Below are 14,328 nucleotides of genomic sequence, written 5' to 3'. Positions count from 1 at the left end.
CCATTAGACATTGGTGCCTCGCTAAATATCTTCAAGCCAACATTAGGTTCTGATGTATCGTCATGGCAATGCTACTCTTCTCCTTGAGCAAGTCACTTGAAAAAAACTCTGCCTCGGTTTCCCCTTCATTAAAATGGGGATTATAATACTGACTGTTCAGTGCTTTGCGTTTCTTGGATGGAAAACGCTATAAGTGTTAAATATTATTACTTGCAGTGGTTCTTGGCCAGGATTCTGCAGCCACAGTGCTCCCCATCCTCCCCCACCTTTCAACTTCCTTGACCTGACTGGAGTTTATGTATTGCAATGGACAGTCCATGTGGATGCATGAGAAGCAGGGGCTTTTTGACATTTTCCAGCACAGGAAAATGTGTACCAGGTTGAACTGTTTGAATATAAACAAGGGACATCTCCACTAATGAATCTGAACTGCATAAAGCCTGTGGGTCGCCGCATATTTAGGGAAAGACACTAATTTGAAAGGAGGTATAGAATGGTGCTCTCTAAAGAACTCCTGCTAACGAGGTCACTGAAAACCCCACGTGCATAATAAGTTTGACAAGTCTGAAATTTGGGCTCTTTTACTTGAGCATTGCTGAGTTGCTGTTGTATACGCATGAGTGAGCTCACAAACTAGGTCAGAAAATGAATTCATTAACCTAAGAGACCCCATCGCCTTAAATTTGTTGGCATAAGATCTGCATCTTTTTGTGGTGGTCAGACATGACTAGGGTGGTTGCTCCTTCTCTCTCAAACAATCAATTGCATCTGTTTGCTCAGACAAGAGACAACATGGAGGAAACCAGCAGTTCTCCATCAGATCCGGCTGGGAATTTTCTGGCAATGTTTTTTCTCAGAAAATGCCAATGTGTTGAAACCTATCCTTTTTGCAGGAAAGGATTGGGTGCTAACACATTTCTTGACTTGAAATGTTTTTGTAAAAAGTTTCTAAATTGTCAAAATACTGTTTCAATATTTTCTATATGAAAAATTCCAGTTTTCTGATTCAAAATGACTAAGAAACTTGACCAAGACCAGGCCAAATGAGCCAGTTGCAGAGCTGGTATTAAAACAGAAGAGTTCCTAATCTAGATAAACCTAATTTAGATTAGAAATTCCTCAGAGCAGAAACCTGTCATGTATTCATTATCTGTAAAGTGCCATACACAGCAATCTATAAATAATAATACCAGTAACAGAAAAAAGTTCTCTAGTTCCATGCATTATCCTGTGCCCTGGGTCTGTGTTTGTTCCACTTAAAGGAAACTCCATACCACTGACAAAGAAATAAACTCTTGCTTTTACTTTCAAAAATCTACTGAGTTCTCCCCAATACTTTCCCCTTAATATGAACTCCATGAATTTTACCTGAAGTGCCCAACAGTAACACGGATTTGCTGCAGCCTACCTAGGGAAAGAATATAAGCAGTAAGCGTCTTCTTTCCACTGGACCACAATGCCTCCTATACACGTCTTTGGAGTAATTTCCATAGACCACTATTAAATTCTATAGGACTTTTCCACAGTGGTAAAAATGGCTCATTCCCTCTCCCCTATCCTTCACAGAGGGGTTAGCCGAAAGTTCACTGTATCATTTAAATTTTGTATCACCATGTTTTTCCATCAACATTTTGAGAAGAGTTGATTGTATAGTGGGACATTATTCTCATCACAAGATGAATCCTGCTTCATGCATTTAAATAGATCATTGAACTGATTTAGCTAAAGCTTGTGTGGGAAACTCAGTCTACACAGTAACTTCTAATTTAAGGCTGGAGATGCACTCCCCCTTAGAGTACATCTACACAGCAGCTGGGAGGCCGACAGACACGCACTAGATCTGCTTGAGCTAGTGTGTTTAAAAAACAGAAGCGTGACTGCAGCAGTGCAGGTGATGGCTTGAGCTAGCTGCCCACGTTTGCACCCAGCAGGTTAGGTGGGATTGTACTTGTGTGGCTAACCCAAGCTGCTGCCCATGCTGCGGGGGCCAAATTGCTATTTCTAAGCGCTAGCTGAAGCAGAGCTAGCAGGTGTATGTCTACCTGCACTGGGAATCATGCCTCTCAGCTGCTGTGTAGACCTCAGGCTCTTTTTGTACAGTATGTCTACACTAGAAATACTACAGCTGTAGCTCTGTACGGTAGACACTTACTACACTAACGAAAGGGGTTCTTCCATCTTCCACGTCTCTGAGAGACAGTAGCTAGGATGATGGAAGAATTCTTCCGTCAACCTACCAGTGTCTATGCTGAGGCTTAGGTTGGCTTTATTATTTTGCATAGTGGCATAACATTTTTCACAACCCTGAGCGAGCGATGTAGTTAAGCCAACCTAACTTTGTGATGTAGATCCCCCAGATTATTAGAGCATTCAAATTCTATGGTACCTAAGTAGAACCTTTGGTTGCTTTTGCAGCCGGAGCTGGAAAATTTTAATACATATTGGGGTCTGGCAGCAGGCAAGGAGTCATCGACCTTAATTTCAAATGCAGCAGTGAATGTCACACTAACATCAGTACTGTTGATGAAGGTGATTAGGAATAGGAAACTAACGCTGAGTCCTACCCAGCCTTTCCTCCCAAATTTGGAAGTAATACTGATCAATGGATGGAATTGGTGCATTAGAAAACCTTTCACTCCTGATTTAAAGAAACAGTAATGCTTTGTTGCTTGCTCTTCTCCCACCACTTTCATCAGAGGAACTCAAACCATTTTAAACATTAATTTAGCATCCTAACACCACAATGTTGGTAAATATGGTCCTTCCAAGCTTACAAAGGGGGAGGAAAAACATCTTCACAAAATGGTATTTGCCCACCCCTCCCCCAGCCAAGTAGTTACATTAGGTTTTTGATAGGTGAGTAAAATATCATTCATAATTTCATCATCTTCATGTTAGAGTAAGAGGCTAGATTTTGTGCCTGGGCTGATAAATTTTGGCATAAAGAAGTGAAATGTCTTTCCCAAGGTCATACGACAAGTCAGCAGAAGAGCTGTAAATAGAACTGCAAGGAGCTCTGATTCCCTGTCCCCTAGTCAAACCAATGATGTTTTAAAGTCAACAGAAGGTAGGCTTGAACTTATAAAAAGCAAGAGGGGAAGTGGATACACATATTTGTTGTTGCTCATGTATGCTCCGAGATCACTAAGACATCACACGCAGTTTCACACTTGAAGTTTTACCAGTTTTCTGGACTCAGCTCCAGTAACGTAGGTAATATAAAACAGATAGTGAGGTTGGCTTGTTTATTTCCTGCCAGGACATTGTGTGAGCTTGGGGGGGTGGGGGGGGGCAATTTTAGTCGTGGCTCAAGCTAACAAGAAGAGTTAAACCATCAGTTGTTCTGACCCCTAGATATGTTGTGTCAAGGCATCTCTGAGAGTGTCTTTGGAAGAGCATTCTTTAAACAAGCCCCATTTTCGTGTGGCTTTAAAACTTACAGAAACAACAACATTAACCAACGGTGTAAAGACCTCACATGAGGATCCATTCAGAGAAGTTAGCTAGGAATCAACACAGATCACATGTAGCTGAAGGTGTAACAAATAAAGTGGAGCTCTTTCCTTTTACAGACTCCTGTCAAAATCAACAAGCTATATTTACAGATGAAGCAATGCTGACACTGTAAAAAATACCCCTGACCCATTAATACGGGCTAAGAGCCCTGCCCTCTGTCAAAGAGCACCATGTGAATGAGGATTAGCACCCCCCTCTGCAGACTAAGGCTAATTCACAATGGAAAGATGGGCTGCATGCACCACGGAGGTATTCTAGCACAGTGACAGCTCTCTGTAGCATTAATCAACAACTAATTACATGGATTACAGTTTTGGACATTAGCTTGCTGCCGCACCTCTCTAGTACCTGAGGGCTGTAGCTGAGCATTTCCCACCCTGATCAGAATGCATTTGTTATAACTAGCTGGGAACCCTAACATTTGCTTGTGTTTGGGGCAGAGAATGTGTCTTTTCGGTGTCTGTAAGTTGCACTGTAAACCTACACAACTGTGTTAATTGTAAATAATTAGTCTTTTGCAGACCTGGAAAAATAAAGTACAAATGTCACATTCTCTTCTCAGTGGCATCAGTTCATACTCAATAGGGCCTGTCTCTGTATATCACAGAGGGGAATTTGGTCCAAAATATCTGGATACCGGAGTGTGTTTTATTAGAAAGGCCGTATTCTGCCACTCACCCCCCAATAAAACAGCTTGATGACAAAGTAGCTTTGTAACAGGTAATGCAGAAGCATGCTACTGCACTCACACAAACCCATAGAAAGATTTACTATAGAGCAGCAATTCTTACTTTCCCTCATTTGAAATCTGGTTTTAGCTGTTGTATGCAGCACACTGCAGCTGGTCTTTGAAATTTCACTCTTCTCCCCAAGCACCCTTGGTTAAGAGAGCTATTTCCTATTAATTTCTAGTCTCACTTTTAGATTCATTCAGGTTCTTATTCATCCATCCATCCATCTTCCCCGTCCCCCACACCCTTTTTCCAGCCATCATGAAATTTACAATTCATTTTTTCAGGTGACCCTGCCAGAAGGGTACTGACATAAACAGGAGAAAGTTCAAGAACTGTGAAAAGAAAACCCCTTACTTTAATAATCAGCAGGAATGCTCTGTGGAGTGGAAAAAGCAGCCAGATGTGAACAGAAATTTCTTTAGAACTGAGACGGTACAGTAGTCGGTAGAGTTTTTGCAATCCCCCAGACAACCACCTCAGCCTATCACACTCCACTTTTCAAACACCATCTGAAAACACTCCTCTTTCAGAGCTGTTACAGTTTTAGAGCCTGATCCTGAAGGCTGCAGAGTGTCTCCTTGACTTCAATACGAGTTGAGGGTACCACACAGAAGGCATCCAACATCTTGCAGGATAGCCACCATAACATGAGCTTCTGTGCAGGCCTCCCCTCCTACATCCATTTTTAACAATGCCAGGTGTTTAGATCACCATTTCCTCTTTATCTACTTTGAAGTTCTTAATCATGTATTTATTAATCTTGTATATAATTTTATTTTTATTTCAATTGTCTGTACAGTGCCCTGCACACACCTCGGCACTGAGTGCTTAATTAGTAATTAAATTATTATTTTAACTAGATGCATAGCAGCCTGCCATTACAGAAGACACCTGAGAGAAGAGAGATCAAAACAGCCATCATAAAATTTACTCTGCTAGAAAGCCATGCTCTCAGGAGTGTCTATCTGCTCTGCATCGGTAATTAAAAACTACAGAGGAGAGCAAATGATTGAATATTTTACTATCAGCTCAACAGGAGAGGAAAAAGTGTGTGGAGAATGTAATCATACACCATAGTTAGCTTTGCTATACAGCATCTAACACAACATTTGTGGGAGTTGCTGAACAGGGACTAAGGATTAGAAGCCACAATGACTGATGGAGAGCCCTGAGATTTTGCTCATATCTCCTTTATACAGGGCCATTATTCTTTGCTCACAGCCCTCACTCCCCCACTTTAGATTGTCTTCTCCTCTCTGTGTCAATAGGTGCTAAGTCACCACACAAGCCCTGTGACTAAACCAACCACCTCTTCCAAGACTGGCTCTCTCTCTGCTGACCACAAGGGGCTGCTCAAGGGTAAGGGAGCATATACCATTCTCCATGACAGAAGCTGTGAAAAGTTACCATGGTGGCCTTCCAGCCAAAGGTGCAGAAGTCCTAAGAATTAGACTCCATCCTAGGTTTCTCTCATAGCAGCACATTGTTCTACCCACTGAATATTGGGCTGGCTGTCTACTCTGCTTAATTTTTATTATTACATTTCTGTCTACTGTTATATGCAACATTATCATATACCTCTTTACGCCTTTAGAATTTATTCAGCACTGGGAGAGGCAAGGGGTTTGGTGGGGATGGCCCAGGAAGGGGGAATGGCAGCTTGAGCTGGGATTTTATAAGGCCAATTAACTAACATGATCCGTTAATTTTTCTAAATGGAATCTCTGCTATTTTTAATTATGTTAAACACCAGGAGTTTAAGAAAGAGGCTATAAAAATCAAAATAAATGGAACAAAATGCACAGGATGAACAGATACGTTACCTGAAGAGGCTTTAAGTGTCACGCTCTACCTTCATGATATTATATTTTACCATTGGGCTATGATGGAGAGTTATTACACAATTCCTAGGTTCACAGCTCCCCCAGGTACTTATTTAACTGCACTGTAGCAGAGACGCATGGGACCCTAACTCCACCTTCAGCTACACATGCTTAACTCCCATGAATTGTAATAACAGTTGCACAAGTGGGTCTGGGAGCAGAATTTGTCACATGATATAGAAAATGACTTACAATTAAACACTTTTGTTCCAAATCTGTTTGTTCTTCAAGGAATATATTTGGGTGCATTTTGTTGCATTACAAGTTGAAACTTTAACAAGATGTCAAATTCTCCCTGTTGTACAACTCGGTTAATGTCTATAGTAGGACCGGTATGTTTATTCTGGAGTTAGCTGTGGAATTGCAACCAAATCCATAATAATATTTTGCATTTCTAGATCCCTTTCTTTCAAGGTTCTCCAAGCAGTTCAGGTACGTTACTTAAGACACAACAACCAGGTAAGATAGGAATTATTATTGTTACATGTAATAGATGCTGGCTCATTACTGGCTAAATATATTTATGTAGTGGGTCGGTAAATTTCTAACTGACCTCCTGATAGGTCAACAACACCAAGGTCTGATGGAGTGTTAACCAGAGTGCACTGGCGAGTAACTGCATCCTGATGAATTCAGTGAAATCTGTTGTTCACCTTTTAGTCCCTTTGCAGCCAATCAGATAAATGGAAATCTATGCTTCTAGACTGACTTATCAATAGTTAACTATATTCTTGTGGACCTATAACTTCATCTGTCCTATAAGAATATTAGTTTAAAAGAGAAAATTGTTACAAATTTGGAATTAGTGGACTTAATTACTAGATGTTTCTAATGAAAACACTCTGAACATATGTAACAATACAAATGTTGGGTTTGTATTTTGGTGAACATAAAGATTTGGCATCAGTTAGCTTTAGGTCAATACTCTCCTCTTGGGATAATAAATCTTGATTTTTCTCAAGAGCAGTAAATGAGCTGCTTATTTTGCCTATCTTACAGATAGGGCAACTGAGGCACAGAGTTCATGTGGTGTAACTAATCTTAAATTAAGTCAGTGGTAGAGTGGAGAATAGACACTGAGAATCCTTACTCCCAGCCAGTTGGTCTAGCCACTAGACAATACTCCCGCCTCAACACAAATAATTGGTGATTTAGAATCTGTAAAGAAGACATTTCCCCTTTCAGTGCCATTAGGATGGAAGCCTCTTCAGTACATAGTTTGATTGTCATCAATCTTCCTTAAAAATGTGATTTGATTATTTTTTTTTTTGACTCACCATGGTTCTAACGTCGTATAGTTTAGGAAAGGACTTTTAAACCATATTGCTTTGCTGTTTGTTTTGACTTCTGAACTCTTTAAACAAAGTAATCCTTGTGAATTACAAATCAAATGGTCCTGCCCAGCTTTGTGGTGCACTCAGTAAAAGGCAATGATTAATATTTAAGGGAAAATAGGTTGAAGATTTTAAATACAAGAGTGAGTGTCTGGCTATGGTGCCTCTTCATGTTGAAGATGGAGAAAAGAAAAGGGATAGGCTTTAGGGATTTCTCACTATGAAGCTGTTTTGAGATGCAGGAGTCTTACATGTAAGCCATCTGCCTCCATGAACCAAAATATACCCTTCCTTTCTATTCAGCACCCTAGCACACACTGACAGAACATCTACTCATCACTAATAAAATATGGCTCCTGTGCCATTGACATAGGAGTCCAGTGAACTACACAGGCCTTTGGATCCAGATTTGCAGAAGTGCTCTGCTCCCATTTAGGCACTAATTAAGTGGACGTTTTCAAAATATGGATGCACATTGGGCACTGAGCTCTTTTGAAAATCTGGCCCTAGTGACCTAAAAACATCATCCATCCCAAACTGATAACAAAACAACTGATCTTCAGCTTCAGTGATTCTTCCTTTGATCTAAGGACCGTCTTCATTATTCTGTTCTGTGACACAGCACTATCTCCCACTCTTAGGCTGTTCTGCTGGTATTTACATGTTGCAGCAAAAGATATGACAGGGGAGCTTCTAAGAAAGATGAATGCTATTGAGAGCCAGACATGTAGTATAATGCTGATTGCATATTTCATTCACAGGCCTCAAAATCATTTTGCAAACAGTTACTTACCACCCCTGTGTGGTGGTAAGTATTCTTCCCATGCCACATATGGGGACACTGAGGTCCTAGGGAGATTAAAGTGATTTCGCCAAGGTCTCACAGTGAGTCAGTGGCAGAGTTGGGAATAAAACTAAGGTGTTCAGAAAGGACAATGAGGAGAACAGTATAAGAACCTAGATAGACAAGCTGATTTCAAGTTCCTTGTTCTAACTACCAGATAACAGTGGCACTGTGATCCAGGGTATCCTTATTACCCATTGTCTCAGAGCTACAGTACTCTGTCCCTGATGACATAAGCATAATTAATTACCACATCAACTAGGAAAACAAATGAAACCAAATACTTACATGAGTACAGAATCTCTCAGGGGGGTCCCCACAGGTGATTCCTGGTGGATCCACTCTCACTGTCACATAGTCCTTCATTCGCATGGCCTTGGGCTGGCAAGCATAAAACTCCCATGATGGGCCATCATCTGTGGTCACCCAGGATTTGCAAATGTCATAGTGTCCCATGGCCAGAGGGAGACAGTGCAACAGAAAAGCAACCAGGTGCAGCATGGCAACTGATACCAAGCGCAGAGTCCCTGGGCAAAGGAAATGCCTAGAGTCCCGAGAAAGGCAGCTACTGAACTAGGGGTTACTGTCAGGATCAGCATGGAAACGTCTCATCTAAAAAATTATATAGCCTAAGGAGATCCAGATGACAACAATGGCCCAGCTCTGTATGCTGTGTTCAGACAAGGAAAGTCTCTTAGTACAGAAGCCAAGTTTGCAAGTCACTTGATCTGCAGAATTATGGACAGCCCTTCCAGAACTGCTGATCAGCGGTCAAAAGTCTTCCTTAACTTAATGGTTTTTTTGTTTTGTTTTGTTTGTTTTGCATAAAAGATCGTCTACATCAGTGTGAAAATATCTAGAGGTGACTCTACTCAATCAATATACCTATCAAGTTCTGATTCGCTGATGAAATTTGATAGGAGAAAAATTGGAGAGGCTATATGATGAGGCTAGATCAAGTTTTCTTTAACCTTTTCATCTGCTACCAATGTATAGTTTTTTAAAGTGCCTTAAACTGTGGTGCCTTAAATAATTATTTTTTTTTAAAAAAACAAACTTTATTTAAAAAATATTTAAGTGACATTATGATCTATGTAACCTTGAAATGGGAGACTCTTTGGACCTAAACTTTACTTCTTTTAAAGGGTAACTTTTCTGACAACATAATTTGGGTGGTAAATTTTGCAAGCCATCTAAACCGATTGTCCTATGGTCACTTTATTGAAAATAAGACCATTGACTTGTTTGTTTGTTTCTTATTTTGCTTCTTGCATTGGTGAAAAGGCATGCACGTAGGACAATTTCTGGCTGATAATGCCAAGTTTCCAAAGCTTCAGCTACAAACCATCCAACTACCTGCGGTCTCGTTTCTTGTTCATTATAAGGGGAAAGGGAGAGCTCATTAGCAAGCACCACCTGCAACAAATTAAAAGACAGATTAGCTGGAAGAAAGGGGAAGAAGGTGAAACAAGGTTTGCAAGAACACAACTGTCCTATGGAATATACACAAATTAGGCTGAGCTTTCTAGGAGTCATGAGATTTAAAAAAGCTTGTAAGTGAGACATACAACTTTAATAAAAACAATCCATATTAAAATACTTATCGGCGTTCTATTGTATAGAAGGTTTGTATCAGTAGCTACCTCAGTTAAGGGTATCTGATTTTTAACAGTATCTGAAAAACAATAGCACTAATGGATCTCTAAATTATATCAAGAAGAAATGATAGGTCATTAGAAGATTGAGAATGGACCATGAATAAGTAGACATAGACAGGAGGGATAGACAGACAAATTGATAGTCTTACAAAATAAGCAAATAAATAAGGTAGCTAGGCAGACAGATACACAGTCCAGTATCCACAGACAGGATTTATTTGCACAATAACATTTAATGAAAACAATTTAAAGTACTAATAACCTTTAAGGTTTCCTAATACACGAAGATCAATGACCTCTCCCGGTATTCATTTCAGATTAAACAAAAAAAAGTGTATACTCTCTTGCCACTGGAGTATAAAAATCGCAAGTAATCACAAAACAAAATAACAAAAAAAGGCAAACTTCTCTCAGCATTAATCCCAAAGTAGTTCTATAATGAGAGGTGTGAAGTGTGTTTTCAGAACAAAAACTTGAGCAATGACTAATTCTCTTTCCACCTGAGTCTACAACTCCCCTTCCCCCTCCAGAATTTAAAGATGACTTTGCCTGCATAGTGTGTTCAGTATTTGCTTTATCATGAACCTTGGTTACTATGTGAAACTCTAGGTTACAGATCCATTGATCCATGTTAGGGGGATTCATACATCTATGTTAACATCTCCCTCCCCGCCCCCTTTTTTAGACTGAAGGGTTTCTGACTGAGATGAATGAATGCAGAAAAGAAAACCAATCTTTCATGCTTCATCTCTAGTTGTTCAAAGGAGAGCCAGTTATAGCTTCATTGGCCCTGAATAAACTCCCCAAAAAAGAATAGTCTGCTATTTTTACATTGAGTAAATTTAGTAAAAAAAATAAAATGGTGTGACACAGAAGTGTCTATAAGCCCTGCTGACATCAGAGCTGTTTTTTTATTATAAAAGTCAGTGCCTAATTATTACATCAAATTGGCCACCGCCAACTGGTAAACAACATCACAGAGAAGTAGAGATTTCAGTAGAATACACAAACCAAGTAAGGTAATTTTCTGTCGACGGGCACTCCGTGCTGTTATCTTTAAGAAATTATTTTCATAACCTTAAAAATAATACATTTTGCACTTGAATGGTTGACGGAGGGAGAAGCTTAAGAAGGAAAGACTCTATACTATCTATTAGTTGTTTTGTTGTTATATTTGCTAAATATCACATATTCCCAAGGAAATAAAAATCTGCCTGAGAATATATCTACAATCAGTCAAACAAGCACATTGTCTCCTTGTTATAGTTGTAGTGTCAACGTTTTAACCGTACAGATGTTTTGCAGAAATAATTCAGTGTTGCTCTGAAATAATATGGCATAAAGCTAATACGGACAAAAAATCTTTTGAAACTACAGGTTTCACCCTGATCAGTTTTGTTTTGTCCTTGGAAAATAAATCTTCACCCAATGTAATTAAGAAACTGTAGTTCACAGGAACAAATAGAATCAATGCTCTTTATTTTCCTTTAAGAGTACTCAGCAATCACAAGGGACTGATAGCCAAAGTATTAAAAATACAAAATTAGATTTTATCTGGGTATCTGGACTTAGCTCTTTCCTTTTTTTATTGGATCAACCCTTTATTGAAATAATGAGACAACACTCTGAGTTACAAAACACTGCTCTGGAATTAAGTACAGAAAGTAAACTTGATGGAGTTGTCAATGTTCTTTCCAGAAGTGTCGCCTCGAACTATAAAAATCAAAAAGACTGACATACACTGTGTGCAAGGAGATTTTTTTAATCCCCTCTCTCTTTTTCAGGATGATAATACCCCTTTTTAATTCATTCTAAAGAGCAAAGTTAGAAAATATACCCCCAGCATGTAATACAGCAGGCACATGATGTTGCAAAGCTCAGAGGAGAACCATATTTCCAACAGAAAGATTGCAAATCTCACTCACATTTAGCTGCTATCCTTAATGCATTTGTGGTTCCACATAAATTGATGCTGCTTTTTTTTCTTTCTTTCTTTCTTTCTTACCCCTTTGCATAAGGACTTTGAGATCATTCAAGGACTAATGTTAGAAAGCAGGCAAAATAGGAAATTAGATGTCAGTGTAATATGATGATCTCTAGCTTTGCATCACTTACTCTGAAACTCTAAAAAAAGTTTAAGTGGAGAGAACAGCACTTCCTTGGCACAAGAAGGGTGAAAGCTTGAGAAATAATCTAGAGTGTACTTTGCAAGGGTCGTACAACTAACTTTAGAGAAAGAAGGTGGAGGAAAAAAGCTCCAGACAACTTGTTTGGAAATTAGAGCTTGTTACCAGGGGACTTTGCTATTAGTCTCTATCTTTCATCTCTGTCAGGTAGGGAAAATTGCAGGCACTGAAAATTCCAAGATACTGGTTACTTTCATAAAAGTTTTCCTGCAGAAAGTTGGGTGCAATCAATAATAAGGTGAGGCTTTTAAAAATATTTGTCCAGATAATATTGCACTTGGGATTTGTGTGTCCTTATAGTTTTACAAAGCCTCCCCTAATCACAAAAATCTAATGCATCATCTTTTTACAATAAGCAGAGCAGAGTAAATCATTTAACATCTGCCTAAACATATGCAGGCAAACAAATTATTGCATAGGTGCACTTTATCCATAAAAGCCAGGAAGAGAACTGCAGGGGGGAGAATCTAAGGTTTTGGGTGTTTCCTGCTACTTTTGTTTTTTCCAAACAAATCAGAGCTCTATTATATATAGAGAGATATGTATGTTTAAAATGTGAGCATGCAAAGCAGCCAGTCAAGGCAGAGTTAAGGAGGGGAGGGGATGGGGAAGGCGGACAGAGCACTTTGATAGAAAAGACTGAAGTGAGCCACCCTGTAACTTCACACCTTTCAGAAACTGCTGGACTGTTAATCTCTTGCCCAAACACCCGGAGAAAGCCGCCGTGGGAGCGATGGGTTGGTCACAGAGCATCCTCCCCAAACGATCCCTTCCATCCAGATCACAAGTTAAAACGAAAATTAAAGAAACGGGCAGGGCACCGCCCGCCAGTGGCCCCATCTTGCTAACTAACTTTTGCCCAGGGAGGTGGGTGCTTTGGCCAGCCTCAGCGGCGGCTTCCCACCCGCCCGCCGGCTTCGGACAAACCCAGGCAGCGGAGGGGGGCAGCTCCCTGCTCAGCGATATCGGGGGGCCCTCCCCGCCTCCGATTTCCTTCCCTCCCCCACGCCCCGGGATTCCTTACCGGGGCTCGACGCTCCTGGAGCCGCTGCAGCGAGGGAGGTTCCGCCGGAGCTCCGTGCCAGGCGGGCGATGCACACGCGTCCTCTCCTCCTGGCTGGGGGGGGGAGGCTGCTCCCCACCCCTCGGTAAGGACCAACCTGCCGAGGCAGCGTCCCAGGGCTTGGCGGAGCGGGCAGCTGGGCGGGGGGGGGGAGAGGAAAGGGGCTGCAGGGGGGGGGATGGTGGTAAAATGGGGGGGGGGGTCGGTGTAGAAATTTCAACCCCCTTCCCCCCGTCTCCAGGGGGAGCTCGGAAGCCCGGAGCAGGGATACGAGAAGTTGAACTTTTTCGTACCGCAGACACCCGCGGCCGTACCCCGCCCGCCCCCCCGGCCAGAAAGAGAAACCCAAACCCAAATTCGCACCCGCGCCCCGGGGGCCGGGTCCCCAGACACCGGGGCCGGGTCCCCGCCTGGAGCTCAAGGGCAGATGGCCGGGAGCTTTAGGAGAGCTCCCTCCGCCCCCGCCCTCGCGCCTCTCCCGCAAGTTAATACTGAGGCTCAAAGCCTTTTGCCATCACTTTCAATCACAGTCCTCGCTTTTATCTCAGTGCCTGATCCCGGGCTGCGTAACTTCCTCTGTGGAGCTTCCCCGCACACACCATCCCGCCGGCGAGCAATGTGCTTCGCTTAAAGGGGCAGGGAAGGAAATGCCGGGGCGGGGGAGCGGCGCCGAGGAAGAGAAGGCAGCAGGCGGAGGATGTCTGGGGCAGCTCTGCGAAGCGTCCTTAGCTTTCAGCACCACGCTCCCGGACACTCGCAGCGTGCAGACAAAGCAGCTTCTGCCCAGTCCCGAGGGACCGAGCCCCTCCCCTGCCCCCCCCCCCCCCATGTGATTAATGTGCATACCTAGATCAACTGAATAATGAGCACGGTTAGCTTTGCATCGTGTGACTGCAGGGATATGGGCAGTTCTTTCTGGGTAAGTTTCACTACCTCTGGTCAGATAACAAAGGGTCGGGATCGCTGGGTGTGCCCCTCTTCGTACACGGGGTGGGGAGCTGGCTTTTTGGTTTGGTTTGTTGCTCTGTTTTTGTTTTGCAGATATGCGCTGGTGACAGGGGACCCATGTGGCCAGCCGTTTGTGATTCAGCGCGCCTGCCGGGAGCTCTG

At 41.9% G+C, this 14,328-nt stretch overlaps 1 protein-coding gene across 2 annotated transcripts in view; it reads right to left on the bottom strand.

The window, feature by feature from the left end:
* Window positions 1-14,040, bottom strand: part of NTNG2 (netrin G2) — a 79,968-nt gene extending 65,928 nt beyond the window's left edge. Inside the window, exons 1-3 of one of the 2 annotated variants that reach the window (XM_043530072.1) lie at window positions 13,180-14,040; window positions 11,895-12,008; window positions 8,600-9,727 (exon numbers count right to left, since the gene is read on the bottom strand). In XM_043530072.1, coding sequence (XP_043386007.1) covers window positions 8,600-8,812 — 213 coding nt within the window. In that variant the 5' untranslated portion in view covers window positions 8,813-9,727; window positions 11,895-12,008; window positions 13,180-14,040. The remainder of the gene's footprint in view (window positions 1-8,599; window positions 9,728-11,894; window positions 12,009-13,179) is intronic. The other variant, XM_007061040.4, reaches the window with a different exon arrangement.
* Window positions 14,041-14,328: the final 288 nt, after the last annotated feature.

Source organism: Chelonia mydas, chromosome 16 (assembly GCF_015237465.2).
Source record: "Chelonia mydas isolate rCheMyd1 chromosome 16, rCheMyd1.pri.v2, whole genome shotgun sequence".
In the NCBI taxonomy this organism is placed as follows: Eukaryota; Metazoa; Chordata; order Testudines; family Cheloniidae; genus Chelonia; species Chelonia mydas.
The sequence above is the reverse complement of the archived record's forward strand: the minus strand, read 5'-3'. Positions and strand labels throughout refer to the sequence as shown.